The sequence below is a fragment of the Garra rufa genome, chromosome 9 (assembly GCF_049309525.1).
Source record: "Garra rufa chromosome 9, GarRuf1.0, whole genome shotgun sequence".
Lineage (NCBI taxonomy): Eukaryota > Metazoa > Chordata > Actinopteri > Cypriniformes > Cyprinidae > Garra > Garra rufa.
The window spans coordinates 51189352-51203928 of record NC_133369.1 but is presented as its reverse complement, the minus strand read 5'-3'; the positions used below and the strand labels follow the sequence as shown (position 1 = coordinate 51203928).

General features: G+C 36.0%; 1 protein-coding gene across 3 annotated transcripts in view; it reads left to right on the top strand.

The window, feature by feature from the left end:
- Positions 1 to 13506, top strand: part of pard3ab (par-3 family cell polarity regulator alpha, b) — a 116820-nt gene extending 103314 nt beyond the window's left edge. For all 3 annotated transcript variants that reach the window (XM_073847096.1, XM_073847097.1, XM_073847095.1), the window contains 3 exons: positions 5118 to 5235; positions 9822 to 9943; positions 12050 to 13506. In XM_073847096.1, coding sequence (XP_073703197.1) covers positions 5118 to 5235; positions 9822 to 9943; positions 12050 to 12476 — 667 coding nt within the window. In that variant the 3' untranslated portion in view covers positions 12477 to 13506. The remainder of the gene's footprint in view (positions 1 to 5117; positions 5236 to 9821; positions 9944 to 12049) is intronic.
- The last annotated feature ends 1071 nt before the right edge of the window (positions 13507 to 14577 follow it).

The following is a 14577-nucleotide window of genomic DNA, read 5'->3' as shown; positions in this document are numbered from 1 at the left end:
TCAATGATGAATTTACACTGAAGTGCACTTTTGATTGGGACGCACTTTCTTGACCACAAAATGGCAGCCGTTATAGAGCGCTGAAGGAAAAATAATGGGGTAAATTAACAATGAGTGCCCACTTAAACTGCGTGTGTGTTTTTCATGAGCATGTGTGTTTACCTGTGTAAAGTCCTTTTAAACAGATCTGGTTTCATCCCTTCTCGCTTCCAACACTCTTTTCTGTTCATTTAAAGTAATAAAAGAGACAAGTTACTACTATGTTGTCATTTTCATCCATGCTTGGTGTGTATTGATTATTTTGACCTGATTCCAGTGCTTTGAGCTCCCAGCTGTTAGATAAAAATGCCAGGAGAATGTGGAACACTGTTGAAAGTGATAATCTTTCTATCCAAAATGAAAATTATATAATTTGCTCACCCCCATAGACTTAAAAACCAGTAGGACCTGCTTCTGTTGAACACAAAGAAGATCTTTTTGTCCATGCAGTGGATGCATTTTTGTCTGGTTTCCAGTGTTCCTCAAATGATCTTATTTGGTTTTTGATCAGATCCCTTTAAGAGAAGTCAATTTTGTTCATTCTGCTTCAAAGTCTCAAACTCCTTTACCTCGATATCTTAAATGCAGACTAACTCTAACTCAAATCATCAGAGCTCTTTAAAGAAAACTTTATGCATTTTTATAATAATTTATGATTTTTTTTTTACCTTTGAAGACATCTCCAAAGTTAGACTTTTGTTGACTTTTGGCAGTCATTCATAACACACAATAGCTCTACTGTAAAAGCCATTTGCCCTCAAGTTCAGAAATAGATCACTCTTATTATAGTAATATTTAGGTCTCACACAGAAGCAAAAAAGCTAGTTATATAGACAGACACCCATAAGGAATGTTGCACTTTCATAACTGTATTGGATTTTCTGCCTTTGTGCCATGCTTTTATAATTATTTTATGGTCATCAGTCAGATTTAAAGTATTAAATACACTATTGAGTGTTGTTTTGTAGGTTTGTAGAGTAGCTTCCTCAACAGCACTGCTAAATAAGCTCCTCTATGTGTCACGAGTGAATGTGTGTGTAATTCCGGTGAGTCTCTCAGTCTGATCTCAGAGTTATGCCACTGTTTTAAATGGCTCCAGCTGTTGGCAGTGAAATAAGTAATCTCATGATGGGGTCAGAGGGACATCCTGTCCTGCTTATACTGTATGTATGTGCGAACTCACCCTGTTAAAAAAAAATGTGTGAGAACAGAACAAATGTGTTTAAGTCAATGCAGCTGACAATGGAAATGTAATTTTGCACAGGTACGGTTAGTGCCGTGTCAGCACGCATGCACACACCCGCACTGGCTTTCTTTGTTCATCAGGGCATTGTAATGCATTTAGATGTTGCAAGGTTATTCTTTTAGCCTTTCCGGAAACATTACAGCAGTTCTTCATTGATTCTCTTATTGGATTAAATGGCTCCATGGTGTTGATGTATTTGTGTGTTTTTGATGAGTTTGTATTGATTGGTGTATGTTTTAGATCAAGTCTAAGTGTTTCAATGCCAAGAGAAAGAGTTTGGTTGTGGTTTTAGAACCAATGTTTGACCTATGTGTATTTTTATGCACATGTGTCAGTGGCGCCGCTGAGCCGATGCTGAATCTGCGTCGCCACGGCAAATGTGAGAAATTATATTTCTGTTGTGAGTTTGCAGTCTGAAATGTGATGGAGATACAAAGACCCGGGTGCTGTGAAATATTAAGCATTGTGACCCTTCACCACAAAACCAGTCATAAAGGTCAAATTTTTTAACTTAAGATTTATACATCATATGAAAGCTATTTGAAAATCACAAAAGGGTGCAAAAAGTTCTAAACATTGAGAAAATTGCCTTGAAGTTGTCCAAATTAAGTTCTTAGCAATGCATATTACTAATCAATAATTAAGTTTTGATATATTTACGGTATAAAATGTACAAAATACCTTCATGGAAAATGATCTTTCTTAATATCGTAATGGTTTTTAGCACAAAAGAAAAATCTATCATTCTGACCCATACAATGTATTTTTGGCTATTGCTACAAATATACCCCTGCTACTTAAGACTCAAGGTTTCGTGGTCCAGGGTCACATATTGTGGCTAGTATGACTCACAAACAAATGACTCAAACCAGTTCTTTTTTAAAAAAAATTGCACAAAAAGCCTCATGTTACAGTGCTTTGAATCATTCAAATAAGTTTTACTTATAGGTTTCTTAATTACTTCCAGTTTCTTTGTAATTATTTGAGAAATTACTACTAATTTCTGAGTGAAAATTGTTCTACACCATTTCTATATGGGCCATTCTACAGAATTGGTACAGAATTGAAAAATGTTGTCCAATATCCAAGGTACACATTTCTAGCAATTGTGCAGTTAATTCTTATATTGTATTTTCAGAAAGTTTTGGAATATTTGTCCTCTTCCTATATTTGTCACTACCGAAACTCGCAATAATATTTTAATAAGAAGGGTTATATTGACCTATTAAGATTATGCTTTCTTTTTTTTTCTATACAGAGGTAAATCAATACAGTTACATTTTAAACAATATTTCAATTGTAATTTGAGGTTTGTTGTATTTTGAATCAAATTTTTTTTTGTAAAAGGCAAAAAGTTGCTCATACTGATTTCAAACTTAAGGATTCAGTAGTATGAATATACATTGAACCAAAAACTATCATAACATCTTAGTTGATAATTCAGTATACTTTATTTTTGACAAAACATCCCATGTTTTAGTAGTGACTGCACATAGTGACTGTAATGCTTTGGTAGCGAACACATTACATTACAGAATTTTTACTTACAAAAACACTACTAAAACATGCTGAAATACAAAAAAAATCCCCCAAATAAAGGATTATGTTTTTCTTTTTCTCTCTACCGAAACAATGATGACTTTTCGGCTGTGACAATTTTATAGGAAACACCTCAAAAAAACAAACAAAGATGTCATTACCAAAACGTAAAATGTTTTTGGTAGTGACTGTTTTGCTGGTAGTGACAATTTTAGATACTTTTAAATCTAGCTCAAACGTGCAGTCACTACCAAAACATGGGATGTTTTGTCAAAAATAAAGTATACTGAATTATCAACTAAGATGTTATGATCATTTTTGGTTCAGTGTATATTCATACTACTAAATCCTTAAGTTTAAAATCTACTTTTTGAATTTTACAAAGAAAAATTAGATTCAAAATTTTACAAACCTCAAATTACAATTGAACTATTGTTTAAAATGTAGCTGTTATTGATTTACCTCTGAAAATTTTTTTTAATCAAATCGTGGGGGGAAAAAAATCAAAGCAGAATCTTTTGCTAGCCAGTGGTACACATAAAAACAAAATATAATGGAATAACTCACAAAAAGTGTTATTTCTTATTTGCAGAAAATGTTTTTCGGTAATGACATTCCTTAAAGTTACCCACAGATTTTTCAGACTTCTGACCAAATTTACCTCAAAGTGATGGGACCGATCTACTCACACCTTGTAGCTATGAGAGAGGGGGACAGAGGAATATTTCCTGATCTTAAATTTAGGGCTGTAGTTCAAATCAGTCTCAGCCAATGGAGTAAAACGTGCACTTTCGGTAGTGACCAGAAAAATGTAAGGTTTCATATATTTACAAAGAGAACTTCACTTTTTAAAATAATCCAAAATATGCGTTTAAAAACAACAATGGGGGAAAAAAATCCAAAAATTTTCAATATTAGTTGAAGTTGAAAGTTAGGGGTTAGATTTTGGGACAGCCACCTCCCAATTGAAAGTACCCAATAAATCATGAGCATATTAAAGTCCCCCTGAAATCAAAATTAAAGTTTTTTGGCTTTTAGTATGAATATATTTGCCTTAAGATTATCTATAAGCTAGTGTGCTTTAAAACAACGACAAAATTCGCGTTTACAAGATATGGGCATTCAAAACTTACAGTCTCGTCACTTCAGCCAATATGAATCAACGATTTTGATGATATCACCGTGCACTTCAGTTTCTCATCAAACTTTCTGTCCAATCAAATGCTCTCTAGAGTCCGTAGGGTCCCGCCCCCTACACAGAGACGCAATACACGGAGCAGATCATATGCGCTCATATGTGCGATCGGCATGTATTAAACTACACTGCCTCAGCATGATTATGATCACTATTTTGTTGTAGCAAGAGTTTCATATTGAATCTGTGGGGTAATTTATTAGTCTGTGGCTGTCATAAGCTTACAAAGCTTTACCGAGCTCAACGGCTCTGGCCCGAGCAGATATAAATGGAATGCTATTGGCTATTCAAAAGAAGTGGGCGGGGCTGGGCGATATGTTTTTGTTTCAGTTAAAAGTACGTCACCACATAGAATAACGCTGCGTGTTTCAAGGCACTTCAGTGGACCTTTAAGCTTACTGATCTTTTAAATATTATTGTGGGTTTCAATAGATAATAGAAGGATCTTAGTAAGCATCTTAGATTTGAATAGTTTTTCGAATTGCTTTTTTGTTGGTTGGTTGTGGGACAGCAGTTTGCACCAATTCTGTAAAATGACCCATATATATTCATATTCATATTCATATTAAAAACACATGCATGATTTCTGATCAGTCTTGTCTGGTATCTTAAATGATCTTGAGTCATCTCCTGTGACAAAGTTTATACTGCATCTGTGTGTTTTAAACTGGACATCTGCTCATGTGTAAAAAAACCCAGTTGCTGTCTTCTATATCGTAAACACTCGACATGTGATTATGGAATTTTAATAAGAGGAAATCTGGTTCTTTCTCACACACACACATGCTACACTGTAATATAAACTGCCGCCTGTCTGTGTCTGGTGAAATCTGCTGCGGGCTTTCCTACTCTGGTCTTGTGGAGCACAGAAGCCCAGAGAGACCTTGTTTGTTGCCCATTTAGGTATCTGGACCATCTGTGCGCCGTGTGTGACACCTTGACCTTTGTTCTCATAAAGGTAGCAGAGCGTAACTAGATGACCTTTTACACAGGGTTGCACTTCCACCACCTGTCATTCCGGAGAGTATAGGATCAAAGGGATTATGATGTAATGTTCTAATGTGTCATCATGTGCCCTCTTCCTCCTGCTCCTAACAGGCTGACGCCCAGCAACCACGACCGAATCCAGCGCCTACGCCAGGAGTTCCAGCAGGTCAGACAGGAAGAGGCGGAGCCAGATGATCGCCACCGAGCCTACAGCTTGGAGCAGCCCTGGGTGAGTGTGTGAGCTGTGTATATGCACCCATGATCACTGGACATACGCCCTATGGTTATTGGGAGCTCCCAGGATGGATAAGACTAAGTCCAAGGACTGGGGCAGTTACGTATACGACCTCCAGGCCTGGGCTAATGCTAACCGCTAACCTGAGACCACTGCATGCAGGAGCATGTCACCTCTGACACTGACATTATCTGCTAACAATGCTAACATCACCATGTGTTCATCCATCTGGACTGTTCACCCATCCATTCATCTGTTCAACCATATCACCACAGCCATGACTTCGGCAGATCATGAATTAAGGCAAGAACACTGCGACTGGCTGAATGTATGTGTGCGAGATGGAAGAGTGTGTGTGTCTGAGTATCTACGTTTTTAGACTGAAATTGTTTAGTATTTGAGATATCGAATTAAAATCCAGATCATTACAATCTGGATTGAGTGTGAACTCAATATGATGATCTGGATTTAGGTAAATTTAAACCTCTTATGCCTATAAAATGAAGCAGAAAGTCTAATAAAGGGATAGTTCACCCAAAAATTTAAATTCTGTCATGATTTACTCATGTTGTTCCAAACATGTATGCATAGAAGAAAGATAATTGCGACTTCTCACCATTTTTTTTCTTGCGATTACGAGTTTATATCTTGCAATTCTGACTTTTTTTCTCAGAATTGTGAGACGTAAACTCTCAGTTGTGAGAAATGAATAAACAATTAAATACAATAATGAGATACACTTTTAAAAAAAATTTAAACGGTGGTGAGAAATAAAGTCAGAATTGCAAGATAAAATCTCACAGTTCTGACTTTTTTCTCAGAATTGCGTGATATAAACTCACAATTGTGAGTTATAACGTCAGAATTGTGAGAAAGTTTGCAATTCTGAAAACATATCAGTCTTTTTTCCCCTCAAAATTTGACCTTTATTACTCACATTTGCAAGTATATATATCTCACAATTGAGAGAAAAGTAAAAATTGTGACTTTATATCTCACAATTATGACTTTATAACTCGCAGTTGCGAGTTTATATTGCTCATTTCTGAGGAACAAGTCTTGAATTGTGTTTTTATCCTGCAATTTTCACATTGTTTCTCACAATTGCAAGTTTATATCCCTCAATTCTAACTATAACTCACAATTGCGAGTTTATATCACACAATTCACTCTATAACTCGGAATTGCAAGTTTATATTGTGAGTTTATATCTTGCAATTCTGACTTTATTTCTCGGAATTGTGATTTTATATCTTGCAATTATGACTTTATTTCTCGCAATTGTGATTTTGTATCTTGCAATTCTGACTTTATTTCTCGGAATTGTGAGTTTGTCTAGCAATTCTGACTTTTCATCTTTGAATTGCGAGTTTATCGTGTAATTCTGACTTTATTTCTTGCAATTGTGAGTATATCTCGCAATTCTGACTTTATATCACACAATTCACTCTATAACTCGGAATTGCAAGTTTATATTTTGAGTTTATATCTTGCAATTCTGACTTTATTTCTCGGAATTGTGATTTTATATCTTGCAATTCTGACTTTATAACACACAATTGCAGGTTTATATCATGCAAGTCTAACAATAACTTGAAATTGCAAGTTTATATTACACAATTAACTTTATAACTCGGAATTGTGACAAGTTTATAACAAGTTATATCACACAATTCTGACTATAACTTGCAATTGCGAGTTTATATAGCAATTCTGACTTTTTCTCGCAATTGCAAGTTTATATCATGCAATTCTAACTATAACTTGCAATTGCGAGTTTATATGACACAATTGACTTTATAGTTTGGAATTGTGAGTTTATATCGTAATTCTGACTTTATAACTCAGAATTGCACGTTTATATCACACAATTCTGACTATAACTTGCAATTGCGAGTTTATATCACACAGTTCACTTTATAACTCGGAATTGCAAGTTTATATCATAACTCTGACTTTATTTCTCAGAATTTTGATTTTATATCTTGCAAATCTGACTTTATTTCTCGTATTTGTGAGATGATATCTTGCAATTCTGATTTTCATCTCTGAATTGCGAGTTTATATTGTAATTCTGACTTTATTTTTTGCAATTGTGAGGTTATATCTCGCAATTCTGACAATAACTTGAAATTGCAAGTTTATATTACACAATTGACTTTATAACTCAGAATTGCAAGTTTATATCACACAATTCTGACTATAACTTGCAATTGCGTGTTTATATCACGCAATTCTGACTTTGTAACTCGAATTGTGAGTTCATAAAATAATATATAGTTATACAGGTTTGATACAACATAAGTAAATGGCAGCAGAATATAAATTTTTGGCTAAACTATCCCTTTAAGTCAGTAATGAGTTGCACTTAAATATAATTTCAAAAACTCTTCTGTGTGGATTGTTTTTAAGATTATTCATTTGTAATCATCTTTCCAGGGAGAGAGTTTCAACAAATTGTTAAAGACGGTATTATGTGTATTTTCCTTCATGTAAATTTCTCTTTTTAAATTTTTCATTCACTCAACTTTAATGTATGGAATTATTTTTGTTGTTTCGCTTTGTAACGGTAGTGATTATGTAACTGTATTAAATAACGTCTTTCCTTCCCCTTTTTTTGTCCCCAAACGTCCAAAACGCCCATGATAGCCTAAGCCCTTTTTTTGTACTCCGCCTTTTTTGTAAAACAAAAGGCAACAGAATAAAGATGGGTGGTTTGCTTTAATGAATCCGTTTTGTTTTTGTAGCTGAATCAAATCCAATTCAGGTGTGTTTCCAACACGTCCATCATTTCCTCGTGGAATTTTTCTCTGAGAGAGATGAGGTGAGAATAAATAGAAAAAATTCCACTCTTTCCTCATCACCAACCATTTTTTTTGTGAGCGCTTGAACATCATCGGCTGTTAAAAATCTCATAGCGTTACCGAATCCGTATCAGACCTTTAATGCCATAATCTGTTTAGCAAACAAATGGTACGTTCCTGTGACACTGATGTTGTTTTAGGCAGTGAAGTGTGCGTGCGTGTTAATGAACTGGGCTAAATGACCCGGCTCCACACATCCTTCATCCTTCAACACCTCTGTCTCCACAGCAACGTGGCTGGCAAGCTGTGTCAATCAATCCCAGCATGCTGTTCTCCTTCATTAGAGTTAATGGAATTCTCCGTGTGGATCGGCTCTTGATTGAGCATGCCTGGGACAGCATTCATCTGTTTGACTGAGCGTGACGAGAGCAGGGAGCTCAATGTAAATGTTGCCATAAAAGAAATGGATTCTTATGGGTCATGAGCAATTTACCGCCGTTACACTGTTCCGAGTACGGAACAAAGCCGTCAGTGTGCGCGCGAGAGAGAGGCGGTGTTAAATGAGTCTTTTATTGTTTATAATTACACCCTTATGTTCTGTGCCGACCAAGTGTGAATGTGTGTGCGCGATTTCTTAATGAATTACAGTACATTAGAGAAGTGCTTCATTATGTTATCACCACAAATCCCCCTCACCATAAAATCAACTAATATTCACTTAATGTTCATCTAGCGTTCACCTAACATCCAGCTAACATTTATCTAACATTCATCTAACATCTGCTCATTCCAGCCTCACCTTTGTGTTCATAATTTGTTAGATGAGCTTCTATAGCTCAACCAGTAGAGCATGTCGCTCGCAACGCCAAGGTCATGGGTTTGACTCCCAAGGATCATATAAATTGACGAACATAAACCTTGACTGTGCTGTAAAGGTGCTTCATGATGTCTAAATGGCTCCATAAAGAACCTTTAACTTTCTTTAAGGTTCTTTGTGGTGAAAGAAGGTTCTTCAGATTATAAAATGGTAAGAAAGAGATGGTTCTTTAAAGAACCTTTGAGTGAATGGTTCTTTGTGGAACCAAAAATGGTTCTTCTATGGCATCACCTTTATTTTTAAGAGTTTAAGTCACTGAATCTTAGAGGAATAAAACTAGAACCACAGGAGAAGAAAAATAAATGAGGGTTTATAATTATCAGATATTTTAAACATAATTAAACATTTTAATGTATGTGCATTTAAATAATAAATTACGCTTTAATTACATTTAATTATCTAATTAAATAAACATTTTAGACCAGAGAAAGTTTTTGTTTGCCTCTGCATATTATGCTTTTGAGAATTACTGTCAAGCTGAATATAGAGACAAATTGTTCCTGAAATAATTGCTGGTCTTTTTAACAATGTGGTCATTTGAATAACAGCTAATAATTTTTATAATAATTATTGAGGACCATCATGTAGCTGTAATTTTGTTATGAGGAGTAATAACTAACTCCATGAATATTTTATGGCTTATAATCTACTCTAATGGTTTCATTAACAGCAGTAATGCGCCAAAGGTCATAGGACTGGTAATAATGTCACATTCAAACTCATTTCTGCTCAAATGTCACAGACCTCTACACAAAAACACTTCTGAAACCTGGTAAGTGCTTAGAGTGTTTGTGTCTGTACATTCATTACTCAATCTCTTCTAACTCAAGTTTTTCTCTACTCAACTTTTACCTGTTTGTGTTAGTTTGACATGTTAGTAACTCCTGTTTGTGTTGCAGTCCAACTGCAGCTCGCAGACATCATCTGGCCGTCATTCAGTGTCTGTGGAGGTTCAGTTACAGAGGCAGGAAGCCAGGGATGCTTTCACACACGCTCAAAGACAGTACAGCTCTCTGCCACGGTATGTATATTTGTGAAACATAATGCAATAGTGTTGTTATTTATTGGGTAAATACTCATACTCATGAAATCAAAAACAACACAACTGTTTAAAAGTTCTGAGTTCAGTAAGGGGTCATCAGATGCAAAATTCACTTTTACATGTTGTGTTTAAACATAATTGTGTGTTGACAGTGTGCGTACACATCCACCCTATAATGATAAAAATCCACCCAGTGATTTTTTTTAATACTTATAAACAAGACAAGAATGTCTCCTACGTGATTGAGGTGTTTTGTTGTTGGATGTAATAATGAACAGCAGTAGTCATTAATCCTGTTAATGTTCTGTGAATCATTCGTAATCCAGCTTCACCTACAGAAAAGTGAGTGTAAGGTGTTTTTTTTTTTTTTTATGAATCTTTGCAAATAATGTGCTAGATAGCAAGTTCCGGGGCTATATGCAGCTAAAGTTTACAGTCTGGAGAACCGCTCGTCACCCCACGGAAGAGAGGCGCGGGGTGAGCAGAGCTCATTAGCATTTAAATGGCCATGCACCGAAACTGCTCGCTGTGAACAGAACTGTTTTTAACAAGGTGAAAAGTGTGTTGTTTTATGGTACCATTGAGAAATTTTAACAAAAGTATGTTATAGACTTTTCATTAACACCCTAAAGAAACATATCAACCTGTGGAAAATAAGCGTCCGATGACCCCTTGTTGTTACTTTTATTCAGCAGGGATGCATTGAATTGATCCAAAGTGACAGTAAAGTCATTTATGTTACAAAAGATTACTGTTTCGAATAAATTCTGTTCTTTTCGTGAAAGAACACCTAAAAAAAAAATGTTTCATGGTTTTATCAAAAATATAAAGCAGCCCAACTGTTTTTAACACTTATAATAAGAAGTGTCTTTAGGGAACCAAATCAGCATGTTTTAATGATTTCTGAGGGATCTTGTGATACTGAAGCGCTTAGTTTGAAAACAAAAAAGTTACTTGAAATAAAATAAAATAAACGTTAACTAAAATAAAAAATAAAAAGAAAAATATATTTTAATCTTAGTTTAACTTGAGGTACTAAAATAATTAAAACTGAAAAAAAAAAATATATATATATATAGAACTATATAGATGTATAAAAAAGCCAAAAGCGAATAAAATGACAAAAACAACAACGAAAAATAAAATGAAAATAAAAAATAAATAATAAGTAAATAAATAAATAAATAAATGCTATTACAGGGATAACTTGCATTTTAAAATAATATTAAAATAGAATAATGTTATTTTAAATTGTACTTAAATTTCACAAAAAGAATATAACTTCTACTGTATTTTTGATCAAATTAATCCAGTCTTAGTGAGCATAAGAGACTACTTTAAAAAAAAAAAACATGCAAAATTTTACCGAACCCATACTTTTAAACAGCAGTGTTTATTTAAATAATAGTATAAATTAATTTAGTTTCTGCAACGTTTCTCTTTAATCAAAATGGGGGAAAATGTGAATAAATTAAATTTCATTTAATAAATTTGGTCGATTTTATTATTTTTGAAAGCTGTTAAGTGGGGTTTTGATGGACAAACAAAAATTGATGATATGTCCTACTTCCTGTTTCAGTAGAGTATTAAAGGGATAGATCACCCAAAAATGAAAATTCTGTAATTAATTACTCACCCTCAAGTGTTGGAAACCTATAAGAGCTTTGTTTTTCTTTGAAACAAAAATTAAGATATTTTTGATGAAATCTGAGAGCTTTCTGACCCTCCGTAGCTACCATGTTCAAGGCCTAGAAAGGTAGTAAGGAGAATTGTTGAATAAAGTCATTATTTTTTGTTTTCTTTGTGCTCAAAAAGTATTCCTGTAGCTTCATAAAATTAAGGCTGAAACACTTATGTCATGTGGACTATTTTAACCATGTCCTTACAACCTTTCTGGGCCTTGACCATGGTAGTTGCATTGCTGTCTATGCAGGGTCAGATCTCAATTTGTGTTCCATACACAATGGGTTTGGAACGACATGAGGGTGAGTAATTAATGACACAATTGTCATTTTTGGGTGAACTATCCCATTAAGAACATGTGCACACATGCATCTCACCTTACCCATTTCTCCCTGTGTGTAGCCACCCTCGTAAGACGCCCACCCCAGCCTCAGAGAGCGACTGGGAGAGGACGTGTCCACCCGGAGATGGTTTCCAGGCAGCTAAAGACAGCGGACGTTACTCCAGCTACCAGGGACCCCGTTCCGTCCCGCGCACCGTTCCTCGCACTGGCTGCAGGAATGGCCTCTCTGGACCCCCAGGAGCCAGCAGTTCCTCAGTGGGTGGCGGCTACAATGCACGCGTCCTCCTGGAGGCCCAGGAGCTCTTGCGACAGGAACAGAGACGCAGGGAACAGGAAATGAAAGGAAGAGGCCCGTCACTGCGTTTAGACTACGAATCCCAGGATTCCAAAGGGCCCCACAGACAGGACGTCCCACCTTCCCCTTCCCAGGTTGTCCGGCTCAGCCGCATACACACACCTGAGAAAACACGGCCGTTTTTATCATGAGAAAAAAGAAAGACCTTGTTTTTCAAAAAAGGCAAAAGGCTCAGATACAAACTTTTGTTTGACTCCCCGAGTGCCTTTTCTTTATTGAGGTCACAGTGGTCCCGCCAATCTGACAGTTGATTGGTTCGTCTAGAGGCAAGAAGTCTCTTAATACGCTGTGAGGACCTTCACGCTCTGACAATCAGCCTGACACACCTGTTTCTCTGTTTCTCTTGATCAAAATAAGCAGTTTTCCTGCTTTGCACAGGTTTTGATGAAGTTTGGTGAAGTAGAGCTTTTTTTTTACAAAGATTTATCAGATGAATTTGTTCGCATCAGGTAAAAGTTGTCAGTTAAACTTGTATTTGATGTCGCTAGTAGCGGAAGAAGTGGGACTGAGTACAGGTGGCCCAGCAAACCTAGTGACGCCGCTGGATGTGGTCACATGTTTAAAGAACTGGACAAATCTAGGTACAAAACACACAGTCAGAGCGACGGACTCTTGGGAATCCAGCAAAAAGAGAAAATCCCAAAAATGCATTGGAAAAGAGGAGAGAAGGGAAATGGGGTCACAGATAGCAGGTCATTAATTGATGCTCCTCATTAAATTTTCAGAGCTCTTTCACACACAGACACAGAACCCACGACCCACTGCTGCCTGCCAGGTGTGTGTGTGTGTGTGTGTGTGTGTGTGTGTGTGTGTGAGTTCCTGTCTCCCAGATGACCCACACTGAATTTTTCATCACACACACCAGCTGCCCCTGTATTGACAGGCCACAGCACTGTGTGAAAGTTCAGACAAAAAGATTGTCTTTCCTTCTGTCTTAAACATGCATAAATGCACACACACAGAGAGGCTGTGTTTGGAATACTATACTAGCACTACTACATCTATCTATCCTATAAAATATGTAAAAATATATCAAATATGTATAGCTTGAAAATAATTATATATATCTTTTTTCCCCATGTGTGATTTATACGCATGTAGGGAGATATGTAACATAAGCGAGAGAGCTTAAAATAGTTACCAAAATTGGAGTATTATAAGTTGGAGCTTAATATTAATATATAATGATTAGATATATATTTAATTATTTGCAATAAAAAATAATTGTATATTTTTATATATTTTTTAATTTATTATAATAGATCAGCATATTAGAATAATTTCTAAAGGATCATGTGAGTAATTAGCTGATAAAAATTCAGCGTTGCATCACAGGAATAAATTACATTTTAAAATATATTCAAATAGAAAACCATTATTTTTAACGATAATAATATTTGACAATATTACTGTTTTTTCTGTATTTTTGATCAGCTAAATGCATCCTTGATGAGCATAAGAGACTTCTTAAAAATCGTACCGATCCCAAACTTTTGAACATCAGTGTGTGTGAATTGATTAGTATGCTAGAATTCCGGTTTCAAACACAGCCACTCACTAGTCTTTAAACAGATGGATAGATTGACGGACTTTATTGATCATTAATTTGAAAGTCTTTAACTACTCACCAGTACTGGAAGTGTCACTGAAGCCCCGCCTCTTTGCATATCAGCTCCGCCCCTAACAGCTGCCGAGATGGAGAATCTCCTCGACACTAATGCGTTTTGAGATCTCAAACTAGAACTTTGAGTCTCTAGAAGTTCTGGGCTTTGAATCAAGAGCTCCCGTTGAGCTGAGACACTCGGCGACTGGAGTGTAAGAGGCTAGGTCAACGCTCTGTGTGTGTGTGTGTGCGTGTATGTGCGCGGGGGCAGTGCCATATGAGCCAGCCGATGCTCGTTTGACACATAACAGTGGGACACATGGTGCGCAACACACTCTACTGCCCAGGCACAGATGGTTGTGTGCGTTCGGTGTGTGCGTGTGTGAGAGAGGATACCAAGATGATAACATGAAAAGAGCCTCAGTACGACACGACTAAACAATCAAGACATTTCGCTTTTTATTGTCTTCTTTGTTCCTCCGTATCTAGTATGGAAATTAGCTTGTGATCTTGCCCTGCTCATCCTATTTTGTACATTTGCCTCCTTTTTAACCTTTTCAAATGAACAAAACCTCTTTTTGCACCTTTTTAAATGTCAGATTTCCAGATTGTTACAATTTTAATGAAGA